General features: G+C 44.7%; 1 protein-coding gene across 1 annotated transcript in view; it reads left to right on the plus strand.

Annotated features, from left to right (window-relative positions):
* The first annotated feature begins 5,778 nt into the window (after positions 1-5,778).
* HRNR (hornerin) overlaps positions 5,779-14,453 on the plus strand; it is a 30,624-nt gene continuing 21,949 nt past the window's right edge. The window contains exons 1-2 of the mRNA XM_058439728.1: positions 5,779-5,962; positions 7,572-13,200. Of these exons, the coding sequence (XP_058295711.1) occupies positions 5,825-5,962; positions 7,572-13,200 (5,767 nt within the window). The 5' untranslated portion in view covers positions 5,779-5,824. The remainder of the gene's footprint in view (positions 5,963-7,571; positions 13,201-14,453) is intronic.

Here is a 14,453-nt window from a genome sequence, read left to right on the forward strand (position 1 = left end):
GATTACTTCCATTCCTTCATCTGTCTTCTGACTCATCTTCCTTATTCTATCTCACCTCTCAGTCTAGTATCAACATAGCAGTGAGTCAGATCATGCCACTCCTCTGCTCAAAACCTTACCTAGTAAATAAGCCAACCATATGGTATGTTAGAAGTATATATAAAATAGAAGGGTGAGGGTAGGCTTTATTGAGAAGGTGGTATTTGAGCAGAGACTTGAAGGAGATAAGTAATATAGCCAAATGGACATTTAGGGGAAGAGCATTCCTGGCAAAAAATTCTTTTAAAAAGAAGGATGCCTGGAGGTTTTGAAGAATAGCAAGGAAGCTAATATGGCTTCAGCAGGGTACCACGAGGGAGAGAGTGATGAAAGATGAGGCCAGAAAGGAAACAGAGGTCTGATCAGTTTGCTACTCATTACATTCATACTACAATGCCTCACTCTCCCTTCTCCATCTCCTATCCCACCACTGTCCCCTGCCACACACACACATGCACGCACGCACGCACGCACGCACATTAAAAGGCAAATGTTCTGGATTTGATTTCCAACAATCAAGGCCCTTATATCTCAGCTTTTTTTTTTTTTTTTTTGGTACCATTTCTAACACTTGAAAGGTTCATGAGAATCACTTCCAGTCACTCTTCTCCATCTGTCCACTTTAATGGACCAGGTCTGCATGCTGAATGTTTCGGGTAGTAGGAACTAAGGGATAGAGACTATGAATACTAAGCCAGTAAGAGCATCAAACATCAAGATAAGAACACACAGCCTAAGTAACACAGTAAGACCTCATCTCTACAAAAAATGTAAAAATTAGACAGATGCAGTGGCATACACCTATAATCTCAGCTACTGGGGAAGCTAAAGTGGGAGGATCACTTGGGCCCTGGAGTTGGAAGCTGCAGTGAGCCATAGTTGCACCACTGCACTTTAGCCTGGGCAACAGAGTGAGACCCAAAAAAAAAATTATATATATATTTTTTTCATATATATATATGAGAAAGATACTGACAGGATAAATAAAAGGATACAAGTATGAATGAGCTCTGGATTCCCAGCATTTGGAGCATTTTGGAGTTCTTGGAAGAGAAAATGGAGGATATTAAGAGAGAAAGAAACAACTCAATAGGCAGACCGGTACTGAAGCAGAATATATTCCAGGGTGTGGGTCTGAAGCTGAAAGATATGTCGCCATGCCTGTCTCATCCCCAGGGAATATATACTAAGCTGTAAAATTAAATCCAATCCATTTTTTATTTTTTGAGATAATAGTAAAAAGGACTCATACCAAAAGAGGATATAGAAGGAAGCACTATTTTACCAGTTTCATATTATAGCTAACTTCTTTTGATTTCATTTACCCAAAATCATGACCATCAACCTTCTCTTATATACATCCCCTATTTTTTACATAGTCTCCTGATTTAAAGAGACTAGGCTACGAAGAACTACAGAAATTCCATGAAATAATTTCTGTAAGGAAAAAGGGCAGAAAAGGCAATGAAGAAAAGATCTGCTTTAGAATTTCCCTATGACCCAGCAGATGGTGCAATAGGCACATTACTCTGCCTTCCAGAAAGGCAGAAAAAAATAAGTGCACAGAGATGGTACGGGAACTTCACTGTTTATCCTTGCTAGTTTTGTTTGTTTTTCCTAGGTGAAACACTCCATTCCTGAAGAATTGTTTCCAAAACCCTTCCTTTACCAAGACATGAATACTTCCCTACTTGCTGACTATTCCTAGGAAAAAGCAGATTTGAATTTGAATTCTGTCTTCTCCACTTAATAGCTAAGTGACTTGAAACAAGTTACAGATTTCATCTGAGCCTCAGTTTTCTCATCTGCAAAATGGAAACATAATATCTAGATAACAAGGTTGTTGTGAGAATTAATGAAACAATGTACACCCACACACAAAGCACTGTGCTTGACATAAAAAGGAATGTAATTTTCATTCTTCTGCCAACACACAGAGAAAGGCACTCAAAAACCTAGAACATGGCACATACCATAGAAATGCTTTTCTCCTGAAACCTATCATCTCCAAGTGGAAAAACCACTAACCAAACCTATGATGGAGGAATCTTCATGTTCGACCCTGTTACTATGGAGCACACACTCTAAAAAAAACATGAAACTGTTTCGAAAGTGACTTTTGTGATAATCTGGTCCTACTCTTAATAAGTAACTCTCAATAGGGAGAGAAGAGACCAAAACGCATATGTAATATGCCTTTTATTTTCATGATACAAATGAGGAAAAAATGCCCAACAAAATTCTAGTTGGTGAGCATATTCAGAAAACAAAGTAATGAAAGAATTATTTTTTTCTTTAATAGTAAAAAACTATTCATATGATACTTGACAATAAATTCAGTTACTTCACAAAGAGCTCATTGCATTTTCAGTCAATGCGAATATTAAATATTTCTCCCTTACATCAAATCAAAATTTATCTCCCTTTTATGAGCAGCCAAAGGTCCCTTGTTCTGTTCCCTTTCCCCACCACCCTACACATGCTGACATTTACAAATTCACCTTCACTCTTAGTCTCTCATGCAAGAGTTAGTGGTTCTGATGTCCCACACTTTTCAGCCCTTCTTTTCTCTCAGATCCTCCTCTCCCAGAGAATCTTCCTGAAAAGAAAATACAGAAGAGGAGCAAAGAGTGGAAAACTACAGCCTGCAGTTAATAGCTAGCTTGTCATCCATTTTTGTGTAGCCTATAGGATAAAATGGTTTTCTACATTTGTAAGTGGTTGAAAAAATATATGACATGTGAAATTATATGACATTCAAAGATCAGTATTGATAAATAAGTTTTACTGAAACATAGCCATGCTCATTTATTTACATATCATCCATGGCTGCTTTTATGCTACAACAGCAGAGTTGAGTAGTTGCAACAAAAACTATCTGTCCTGCAGAGATAATATTTTGCACTATCTGGCCCTTTACAAAAAAAAAGTTTGCTGGCCCCTATTTCAGGAGAACACTGTCCCCAAGAGCACGTTCACCTGGAATAGTCTTCTCTCACAACCCTCTCCTCCCTTCGTGACAACAGCTGGCTCCTGCAGGAAATCAGTCTTCACTCAGCAAATTCCACCCCCCTTTACTCCCACAGTCTCAGCCACACCTTTAAAAAGTCATTGTTCTGATGAAGCATGAAAACCTGGCCCAATCAGATGTCCAGAGGAAATACAGCTACAGAATGGATACTGACTCTGCAGCCCTCTGGGCAATTCTTAGAAGAAAACACATAGCCTAACAATAGTTGAATTTGGAATCATGTAATTTATCACTTGCCAACAGTTGGTACCACACCTTCTCAAATCCTGATGACCATATTGCACAAGATTTAAGTCCATGTAACTTCACACACCTTCAGTGAAATTTGTGTTATATGTTCACAATGGAAGAAATGCAGAGCGAGGGCCTCAGAAAAAAGCAGAAAGCCACTCATTGATTCTCAATGCTAAGATTCAGTTTATATTCAGGTAAAATCATGTCCTCTGAGGCAAAGATGGCAAGAGAGAGGGCAGACCCTAGTCCTCCTGTGAAAAGATGGAAGTTGGCCAATGCAGAGGACTATAGTCTTGATCCTTGCTTCTCTTTCAAATGAGTTCAAACTGACATTTATTGGAGACCGTTATGTGACAAGCAGTATACTAGGTCTCCAAATGACATAAGTATAAATAATGTCCATTCCTTAGTCTCAAGGAGCTCATAGCCTAGAAATGAAATAAGCCCATAGACAAATGTGTGTGTGTGTGTGTGTGTGTGTGTTTGTGAAAGGCAAGGATATACAACAAATAACTAACAGTAGTTATTTTTGGCTAGTGCCTACAAAAGTATTTTGATTTTATCTTATTTGCTTATCAATATTTTCTAATTTTTATATTAAACAATAATTGTATAGTAAAACAATTTTTAAAGATTACAATATAGTATGATTGATACAACAATAAATATGAACAAGGTACACAATTACAACTCCTTCTTGAGTAATTCAGGAAAGATTTCCTATGGGAAGCCTAAATTGGATTTTGAAGAATAATTAGTTCACTAGGCAGACAATGAGGAAAGACATTCTAAGAAAAAATATGAAATAACATATCCCATGGTATATTGAGGAAGTTTGAAATATTACTAGTTAATTACTGTTGGAGTACAAAGAGAAATATGGAGGGGAGAAATGGAGCTGGAAAAAAGCCACAGCCCAGATCATGAGGAACCATGGATACCACGCTAACAAGCACGCATTTCTTTCTAAGGTTCTATGGTGTTTGAAATGAAAGATACGGTGATGAATGGCCAATAAGGGGTCTGGTAAATTGAGGTACTTAATGAGATAAAAGGATGGCCTGGAGCCATTATCCATTTCAAAAGGTAATAACAATACCACAGATGACACTTTGGCTGGAATACCATTTAAGAAAATTTAGCTTACAATGGGAGAGTTTGACTAGATGATCTTTACAGTCCTTTTAATCATCAATTTCCATGATTCTTTGACATTTGGGCCATGATGTCCCTGCACACACTCCATTCAACTTCTATTAAAATCCACACAATTTGTTGTCAATGTATTGTGCTAGATAGTTTGATGAATACAAAAAGAGGCCTTTCTGCAAAGTATCCTGACACTTTGGCAGGTGGGGCTGAGAGTAGCCCAGATTTGGGAACTGCTAATGCAATCTTAGGTGAACATGTAAGGAAGTGAGAAAGCAGGTAAACACCTGGGAGGTGGAGATAGAGGTGGAGATGGGCTTGTTTAGGAGTAAATTAGGACATCTCAAAGAGAGCAACTCCTCCCTAAGATGGACCATTATTCCCTCTATAAAAAGGCCACTCTGCCCAACTCGCAGCACCCTGCAAGCTGCTTCTGTCTCTATCCTACTTGTTCCTCTGGTGAGCTAGGTAAGTGAGCAGTTCAACTCCACTCAAGGGTACTTAGGGCTATAAATTACAAAAGTCCAGGATGTGCTCTAAGGCAAAGAGACACTAGATACAAGGCCTCTTTTTAGTATACTCTGGGGAACTTTGGTATAAGTTTAAGTTTACTGAAAAGAAAAATGAAACAAAGACTAGGACTATGTATGTTATCTCCTTTCTTTGAGGTCGCTTCCCTCATAACATGGATGTCATGGGGTTCTAATTATCCACTGGCAGGTTGCCTTCTTTACAACTGAGCTTTTCCTCTCTATTGTGTAATAAGGTCTGAGGGTCACTTCCTGCTTAGAGAATGAGAACAGAAGCTGGATCTAATAGCAGTTACCCTTAGCTTCATATCACCTAGGCTTGTTGGCTTTGCTCACATTGTCTACTTTCTCTGACCTAGAAGTCTTGAGAGTTCAGTTCAGCCACTGATGCTCCTTAGTTGGAGTAAGGCATGTCATGTAGATGATGGACCTGTGCCCACAGTATGCTTGGAACCTAGACAGAAAGAGGAAGCTGATGAAGTGGAACACTCAGGACTTCTACAGCTCCAGAACAAAGCTGATATTATCCCTGGTAACGGCAGGAAGCCAAAAACAGAAAGTCATTTTTCCTACATTCATTCAGGAATGGAAATAAGACCTATGGATTATGTTCCTAATTTCATCACTCTCTTGCTACACGGCTTGAACAAGTCATTCAACTCTGAATTAGTTCTTGATTACAACAGAATGAATTTAATCATGCCTGACTAATTCTGAACAATTATTATAAATAATTAGAACTATTTACGCGTTTAAACAAGAAATAAGAATAGTAAGGGATTGGTCTCTCTTTTTCCTCCCTTTAGGTTACTCAAACTTGCAAAAAAAAAAAAAAAAAAAAATGCCTAAACTCCTACAAGGCATCGTCACCGTCATCGATGTTTTCTACCAATATGCCACCCAGCATGGGGAGTATGATATGTTGAACAAGGCAGAGCTGAAAGAACTTCTGGAAAAGGAGTTTCATCAAATTCTGAAGGTAAGAACTCCACGTCAGGATGGAGTTATGCAGGAATTTTCTTCTTTATCCCTTTCCACCTTCTCGTCACATGTGCCAAACATCCTAGAGGATTCTCCCTACTTGGTGAGAGAGAACAGGGTTTGGTAAAAGTTTGAGATAAGGTCAAAAGCTGATCCATGATGGTTTCCATAGCATAACTAAGGGAAGTGACCCTACTAAACAACAAACAAAACCCATAGGTTAAATAATGTTCTATCTAAGTGACTAATTCCTACAAACCCAGACAGTCCTCAGAAAAACTGTGAAGTAGATTTCTGAGTTCAGGAAATTAGCATTTACTCCTGAATCACAAAAGAGTGTGTCCACCACGTTAAAACTGTCAGGTCTAGATTTGATAGCTTAGATATTTGGGAGCTTATATCAGACTCCTGAGTTTCAATTCCTTAAATTTGGATTTCTGTGGATTTCAGATATGCTATTCAGATATCAGATGTCAGATATTCAGTGTATCAGCTATGAATCTCATAATCTTCCGCACTAACCTTTTTCCTTCATCTTTTTGCCCAAAGCAAAAATCTGGTGTCATTTTTTATTTTCTCTCTCTCAGCAGACACCACTACCTTCTAACCTCCATCTAACTCATCAATAATCTCTCAAAACTACCCATTTCTCTTCATCACTATTATTAGTCCTCTGGTTCAGGGCACCTACTACTTCTACTCTCAGCATTAGATGCAAATATAATCATTTCACTCCTCAGCTAAAAATCCTTCAGTAGTTCCCAATTGCTCTTAAAATGAAGTACAAAGTTCCTTAACATAACTTAAAAGTCATAATCTAGTCCCTATTTGTCTCTCTATCCACATTTCTTGACTCTTCAAACTCTAAATCTAGCAATTCTGAATGCTCCATAACTTCTCTCACCTCTAGCCCTTTGTTCATATAATTCCCTCTGCCTAGAACAATCTTTTCCCCTTCTCTTTCTCTTCCTACTCCTTCATTTGGCTAATTCTAATCCATCCTTCAAAAGGCATCATTTCCTCTCATTAACCTTTCTAGGACCCCCAATGGTTCCTCTCTGATCTACTCTTGTAGAAACCTTATCACAATAAATTATAATTTTAAGTTTGTATATCTGACCAACTAAACTTTCAATTCCATTTTTTTTTTCAGGAAGCAAACTTGTTCACTGCTTTATACTCTCATATGACATAATGGTAGGCAACTAGTAACATAATAAATCTTTGTTCAGTGAGTAAATTAAGTAGCTAGTTAATTTAATTGGATAAAGAAAAGTTGATATGATTAACGTAGGTATAAAAACGTATTACTTATAAATTAGCTAATCATTCATATTTGACCCATTCTTTACCAGAAATAATCAGCCCTCTTGTTTCCTTTCATCTTCCAGTTGCATCCTATTCTAGCTGTTTCCCACCACATTATTCATTCCATATTCCTTTTTCTCTTTCTGTTCAGGATACAGAAATGCAGCCTAAAGGACTGTGTGAATGAGTTCCACATAAATAAGCCAAACATTTACATTTTCACATCTTTTCTTCAGTTCATTAGCGAGATGTATTGTCCATACTAAAAGAGCTACTCTTTGTACCTTTCTCTTATACAGAATCCAAATGATCCAGATACCGTGGATATCATCTTGCAAAGTCTGGATCAAGACCATAACAAGAAAGTGGATTTTACTGAGTATCTTCTGATGATATTCAAGCTGGTTCAGGCTCATAATAAAACCATTGGCAAAGATTACTGCCAAGCTTCAGGGTCAAAGCTGAGCGAGGGCATTCACCAGCACCAAGAGGAACAAGAGGAAACTGAAAAAGAGGACGACAAACGGCAAGAATCCTCTTTTAGTCATTCAAGTTGGAGTGCAGGAGAGAATGATTCCTATTCCAGGAACGTCAGAGGAAGTATTAAACATAGCACTGAATCCATATCCAGAAGACTGAGTTTTCAAAGAGACTTTTCTGGCCAACATAACTCCTGCTCAGGTCAGTCTTCCAGCTATGGTGAGCAAAACTCCAGCTCCCATCAGCCTTCGGACCGCGGCCAACATGGGTCTGGGACAGGGCAGTCTCCAAGCTATGGCCGACATGGGTCCGGCTCCGGAAGGTCTTCCAGCAGTGGCCCACATGGGTCTGGCTCAGGTCAGTCTTCTGGCTTTGGTCACCATGAGTCTAGCTCAGGGCAGTCCTCTGGGTACACTCAGCATGGATCTGGCTCAGGTCACTCCGGCTATGGACAACACGGTTCTAGGTCAGGACAGTCATCTAGGGGCGAACGACACGGATCTAGCTCAGGTTCGTCTTCCAGCTATGGTCAGCATGGGTCTGGCTCCCATCAGTCTTCGGGCCACGACCGACATGGGTCTGGATCTGGCCAGTCTCCTAGCCCTAGCCGTGGTCGACATGGGTCTGGTTCCTGGCAGTCTTCCAGCTACGGCCCATATGGGTCTGGCTCAGGGCAGTCTTCCAGCCATGGCCCATATGAGTCTGGCTCAGGTCACTATTCTGGCTTAGGTCAACAAGAGTCTCACTCAAGACAGTCCTCTGGCTACAGTAAACACGGATCTAGCTCGGGTCATTCCTCTACCCATGGGCAACATGGTTCTACATCAGGACAGTCATCAAGCTGTGGCCAACATGGAGCTAGCTCAGGTCAGTCTTCCAGCCATGGTCAGCATGGCACTGGCTCAAGTCAGTCTTCTGGCTATGGCCGACAGGGCTCTGGATCAGGTCACTCTCCTAGTCACGGCCGACAAGGGTCCGGTTCTGGGCACTCTTCTAGCTACGGCCAACATGGGTCTGGCTCCGGTTGGTCTTCCAGAAATGGCCCACATGGGTCTGGCTCAGGCCAGTCTTCTGGCTTTGGTCAACACGAGTCTAGCTCAGGGCAGTCCTCTGGTTACAGTCAGCATGGATCTGGCTCAGGTCACTCCTCTGGCTACGGACAACACGGCTCTAGGTCAGGACAGTCATCTAGGGGCGAACAACATGGATCTAGCTCAGGTTCGTCTTCCAGCTATGGTCAGCATGGGTCTGGCTCCCATCAGTCTTCGGGTCACGGCCAACAAGGGTCTGGATATGGCCAGTCCCCTAGCCACAGCCGACATGGGTCCAGTTCGGGGCACTCCTCCAGCCATAGCCAACACGGGTCTGGCTCAAGTTGTTCTTCCAGCCGTGGCCATTATGAGTCTGGCTCAGGCCAGGCTTCTGGCTTTGGGCAACACGAGTCTGGCTCAGGACAGTCCTCTGGCTATAGTCAGCATGGTTCTAGCTCAGGTCACTCCTCTAGCCAGGGACGACATGGATCTAGGTCAGGGCAGTCATCAAGCTCCAGCCAACATGGTTCTAGCTCAGGTCAATCTTCCAGCTGTAGTCAGCATGAGTCTGGCTCCCGTCAGTCTTTGGGCCGCGGCCAACACGGGTCTGGATCTGGCCAGTCACCAGGCCGTGACCAGCGTGGGTCTGGGTCAGGGCAGTCTCCCAGCTACGGCCAACATGGGTCTGGCTCCGGAAGGTCTTCCAGCAGCGGCCCACATGGGTCTGGCTCAGGCCAGTCTTCTGGCTTTGGTCAACACGAGTCTAGCTCAGGGCAGTCCTCTGGTTACAGTCAGCATGAATCTGGCTCAGGTCACTCCTCTGGCTATGGACAACACAGCTCTAGGTCAGGACCGTCATCTAGGGGTGAACGACACGGATCGAGCTCAGGTTCATCTTCCAGCTATGGTCAGCATGGGTCTGGCTCCCATCAGTCTTTGGGCCATGACCAACAAGGGTCTGGATCTGGCCAGTCTCCTAGCCCTAGCCGTGGCCGACATGGGTCTGGTTCCGGGCAGTCTTCCAGCTATGGCCCACGTGGGTCTGGCTCAGGGCAGTCTTCCAGCCATGGCCCATATAAGTCTGGTTCAGGTCACTATTCTGGCTTAGGTCAACAACGGTCTCGCTCAGGACAGTCCTCTGGCTACAGTCAACACGGATCTAGCTCGGGTCATTCCTCTACCCATGGGCAATATGGTTCTACATCAGGACAGTCATCGAGCTGTGGCCAACATGGAGCTAGCTCAGGTCAGTCTTCCAGCCACAGTCAGCACGGCTCTGGCTCAAGTCAGTCTTCTGGCTATGGCCGACAGGGCTCTGGATCGGGTCACTCTCCTAGTCACGGTCGACATGGGTCCGGTTCTGGGCACTCTTCCAGCTACGGCCAACATGGGTCTGGCTCTGGTTGGTCTTCCAGAAATGATCCACAAGGGTCTGGCTCCGGCCAGTCTTCTGGCTTTGGTCAACACGAGTCTAGCTCAGGGCAGTCCTCTGGTTACAGTCAGCATGGACCTGGCTCAGGTCACTCCTCTGGCTACGGACAACACGGCGCTAGGTCAGGACAGTCATCTAGGGGCGAACGACACAGATCTAGCTCAGGTTCATCTTCCAGCTATGGTCAGCATGGGTCTGGCTCCCGTCAGTCTTCGGGTCACGGCCAACAAGGGTCTGGATCTGGCCAGTCCCCTAGCCGCGGCCGACATGGGTCCGGTTCGGGGCACTCCTCCAGCCATGGCCAACACGGGTCTGGCTCAAGTTGTTCTTCTAGCCGTGGCCATTATGAGTCTGGCTCAGGCCAGGCTTCTGGCTCTGGGCAACATGAGTTTGGCTCAGGACAGTCCTCTGGCTATAGTCAGCATGGTTCTAGCTCAGGTCACTCCTCTAGCCAGGGACGACATGGATCTACGTCCGGGCAGTCATCAAGCTCCAGCCAACATGGCTCTAACTCAGGTCAATCTTCCAGCTGTGGTCAGCATGAGTCTGGCTCCCGTCAGTCTTTGGGCCACAGCCGACACGGGTCTGGATCTGGCCAGTCACCAGGCCGTGGCCAGTGTGGGTCTGGGTCAGGGCAGTCTCCCAGCTACGGCCGACATGGGTCTGGCTCCAGTCGGTCTTCCAGCAGCTTACATGGGTCTGGCTCAGGCCAGTCTTCTGGCTTTGGTCAACACGAGTCTAGCCGACAAGGGTCTGGATCTGGCCAGTCTCCTAGCCCTAGCCGTGGCCGACATGGGTCTGGTTCCGGGCAGTCTTCTAGCTATGGCCCACATGGGTCTGGCTCAGGGCGGTCTTCCAGCCGTGGCCCATGTGAGTCTGGCTTAGGTCAACAAGAGTCTCGCTCAGGACAGTCCTCTGGCTACAGTCAACACGGATCTAGCTCGGGTCATTCCACTACCCATGGACAACATGGTTCTACATCAGGACAGTCATCGAGCTGTGGCCAACATGGAGCTAGCTCAGGTCAGTCTTCTAGCCACGGTCAGCATGGCTCTCACTCAAGTCAGTCTTCTGGCTATGGCCGACAGGGCTCTGGATCTGGCCAGTCTCCTAGTCGCGGCCGACATGGGTCCGGTTCCGGGCACTCTTCCAGCTACAGCCAACATGGGTCTCGCTCTGGTTCGTCTTCCAGCAATGGCCCATATGGGTCTGGCTCAGGCCAGTCTTCCGGCTTTGGTCAACATGAGTCTAGCTCAGGGCAGTCCTCTGGTTACAGTCAGCATGGATCTGGCTCAGGTCACTCCTCTGGCTACGGACAACACGGCTCTAGGTCAGGACAGTCATCTAGGGGCGAACGACATGGATCTAGCTCAGGTTCGTCTTCCAGCTATGGTCAGCATGGGTCTGGCTCCCATCAGTCTTCGGGCCATGACCGACAAGGGTCTGGATCTGGCCAGTCTCCTAGCCCTAGCCATGGCCGACATGGATCTGGTTCCGGGCAGTCTTCTAGCTATGGCCCACATGGGTCTGGCTCAGGGCAGTCTTCCAGCCGTGGCCCACATGAGTCTGGCTTAGGTCAACAAGAGTCTCGCTCAGGACAGTCCTCTGGCTACGGTCAACATGGATCTAGCTCGGGTCATTCCACTACCCATGGACAACATGGTTCTACATCAGGACAGTCATCGAGCTGTGGCCAACATGGAGCTACCTCAGGTCAGTCTTCTAGCCACGGTCAGCATGGCTCTCACTCAAGTCAGTCTTCTGGCTATGGCCGACAGGGCTCTGGATCTGGCCAGTCTCCTAGTCGCGGCCGACATGGGTCCGGTTCCGGGCACTCTTCCAGCTACGGCCAACATGGGTCTCGCTCTGGTTCGTCTTCCAGCAATGGCCCATATAGGTCTGGCTCAGGCCAGTCTTCCGGCTTTGGTCAACATGAGTCTAGCTCAGGGCAGTCCTCTGGTTACAGTCAGTATGGATCTGGCTCAGGTCACTCCTCTGGCTATGGACAACACAGCTCTAGGTCAGGACAGTCATCTAGGGGCGAACAACATGTATCTAGCTCAGGTTCGTCTTCCAGCTATGGTCAGCATGGGTCTGGCTCCCAGTCTTTTGGCCACGGCCGACACAGGTCTGGATCTGGCCAGTCTCCTAGCCTTAGCCATGGCCAACATGGGTCTGGTTCTGGGCAGTCTTCCAGCTACGGCCCACATGGGTCTGGCTCAGGGTGGTCTTCCAGCCGTGGCCCATATGAGTCTGGCTCAGGTCACTCTTCTGGCTTAGGTCAACAAGAGTCTCGCTCAGGACAGTCCTCTGGCTACAGATCTAGCTCAGGTCACTCCTCTACCCATGGGCAACATGGTTCTACATCAGGACAGTCATCAAGCTGTGGCCAACATGGAGCTAGCTCAGGTCAGTCTTCCAGCCACGGTCAGTATGGCTCTGGCTCAAGTCAGTCTTCTGGCTATGGCCGACAGGGCTCTGTATCTGGCCAGTCTCCTAGTCCCAGCCGACATGGGTCCGGTTCCAGGCACTCTTCCAGCTATGGCCAACATGGGTCTGGCTCTGGTCATTCTTCCAGCCGTGGCCCATATGAGTCTGGCTCGGGTCACTCTTCTGTGTTTGGTCAACATGAGTCTGGCTCAGCACATTCCTCTGCTTATAGTCAGCATGGAAGTGGTTCAGGGTACTTCTCTAGCCATGGACAGCATGGTTCTACATCAGGACAGTCATCAACCTTTGGCCAGGGGGGATCTAGCACAGGCCAGTCTTCCAGCTATGGCCACCGTGGCTCTGGCTCCAGTCAGTCTTCCGGCTATGGCCGACACGGGGCTGGATCTGGCCAGTATCCTAGCCACGGCCGAGATGGGTCTGATTCAGGGCAGTCTTCCAGCTATGGCCAACATGCGTCTGGCTCAGGACAGTCCTCTGGTTATAGTCAGCATGGAAATGGCTCAGGGCAAGATGGGTATTCTTATTGCAAAGGAGGTAGTAACCCTGAAGGGGGAAGTTCTGGCTCAAATTTTCTCAGTTTTCCTAGTAGCACTTCACCCTATGAATATGTCCAAGAGCAGAGGTGCTACTTTTATCAGTGAATAATAAATATAAATGCAATTTACTCAAGTAGCAATTTAAGAAATAGGAAAGTCATCTATGAATTAATCATGAAAGACAAGCAATCCATCATGAAATTCTTTCTAAAAGTGAATCAATGCATTTCTGTCTCTTTCTTTAGAGCCTATAACTGTAGCATATATCTTGTTATGGGGTTCCTTCCAAAGACTGTTAGGCATTTGGGCTACTTTGTTAGAAAATACTGAGTGGAATAACTTGTTAGAATGAGGGTTAAACTTTGAGGAATAATGAAAAGCTTTTAAAGAGCTTTGGGTTTAGTTGGAGTTGTCTTTTTGAGAGCTCATCATTCAATTATAGATGGTGCCAAAGCTAACCTTACATTTCTTAAAAGCAAAATATTACAAATGCATTACCAGTCCTAGATACAAAGCTTTGTTTTACAGCAATTAATGTACCCTGATTTTTAGTGTGTCCCATGTTTGGTGTGTCCCAATTTTTGGTATTGTGGCAGAAGGTGAAGGCTCTGAAAGCAAAGATGCAGCAGCGGTAGTGTCTTTACTTATCAAAACCATCAAGTCCCTTTTCTTGGGTATATCTTTAATTAGTAAGCTAATTAGTGGCATAAAAAGTAGCATCAGGGTCTTTTCCCAAACCAGTGAGCAAGAGCATTATTTCATAAAGAACAGGGATTTATCATTTCAGGAAAAAAAAACATTCAAATGTGGGCTTTAGCTTGTTTTCATCAAGAAAGATCTTGCTCCCTATTTCTAAGAGGCTGCTCAATATTGGGAAACGTATTGAGGAGTTATTCCATGGAAATACAATGCTTTCCACCTACTACTGTAGTTCAATAACCTTTCCACCTAAAAAAATATCATCCATGTATCTGTCACTGCTATATAGTTCCTTAATTTGACTGTAACATATTTGTTTCAAGTCTTTGGATTCAAACAACTGGATTGCATTAAAATTGACAATAAATAAATGTTGATTAAATACTAAGATTTTTCTCATCTGTGCTTCATTTCACTTCTTACATACAGATGGTCATCCTAGAAACCAACCCAAACAGCTATTTCCCAATATTCTATTTTTCACAATGAAGAATAGATAAAGCATTCTTAAAACTCAATAAGACAAACTACTTCATTTTAAAATGAGCAAAA

The sequence above is a fragment of the Hylobates moloch genome, unplaced genomic scaffold (assembly GCF_009828535.3).
Source record: "Hylobates moloch isolate HMO894 unplaced genomic scaffold, HMol_V3 SCAFFOLD_5, whole genome shotgun sequence".
NCBI classification, from domain to species: Eukaryota; Metazoa; Chordata; class Mammalia; order Primates; family Hylobatidae; genus Hylobates; species Hylobates moloch.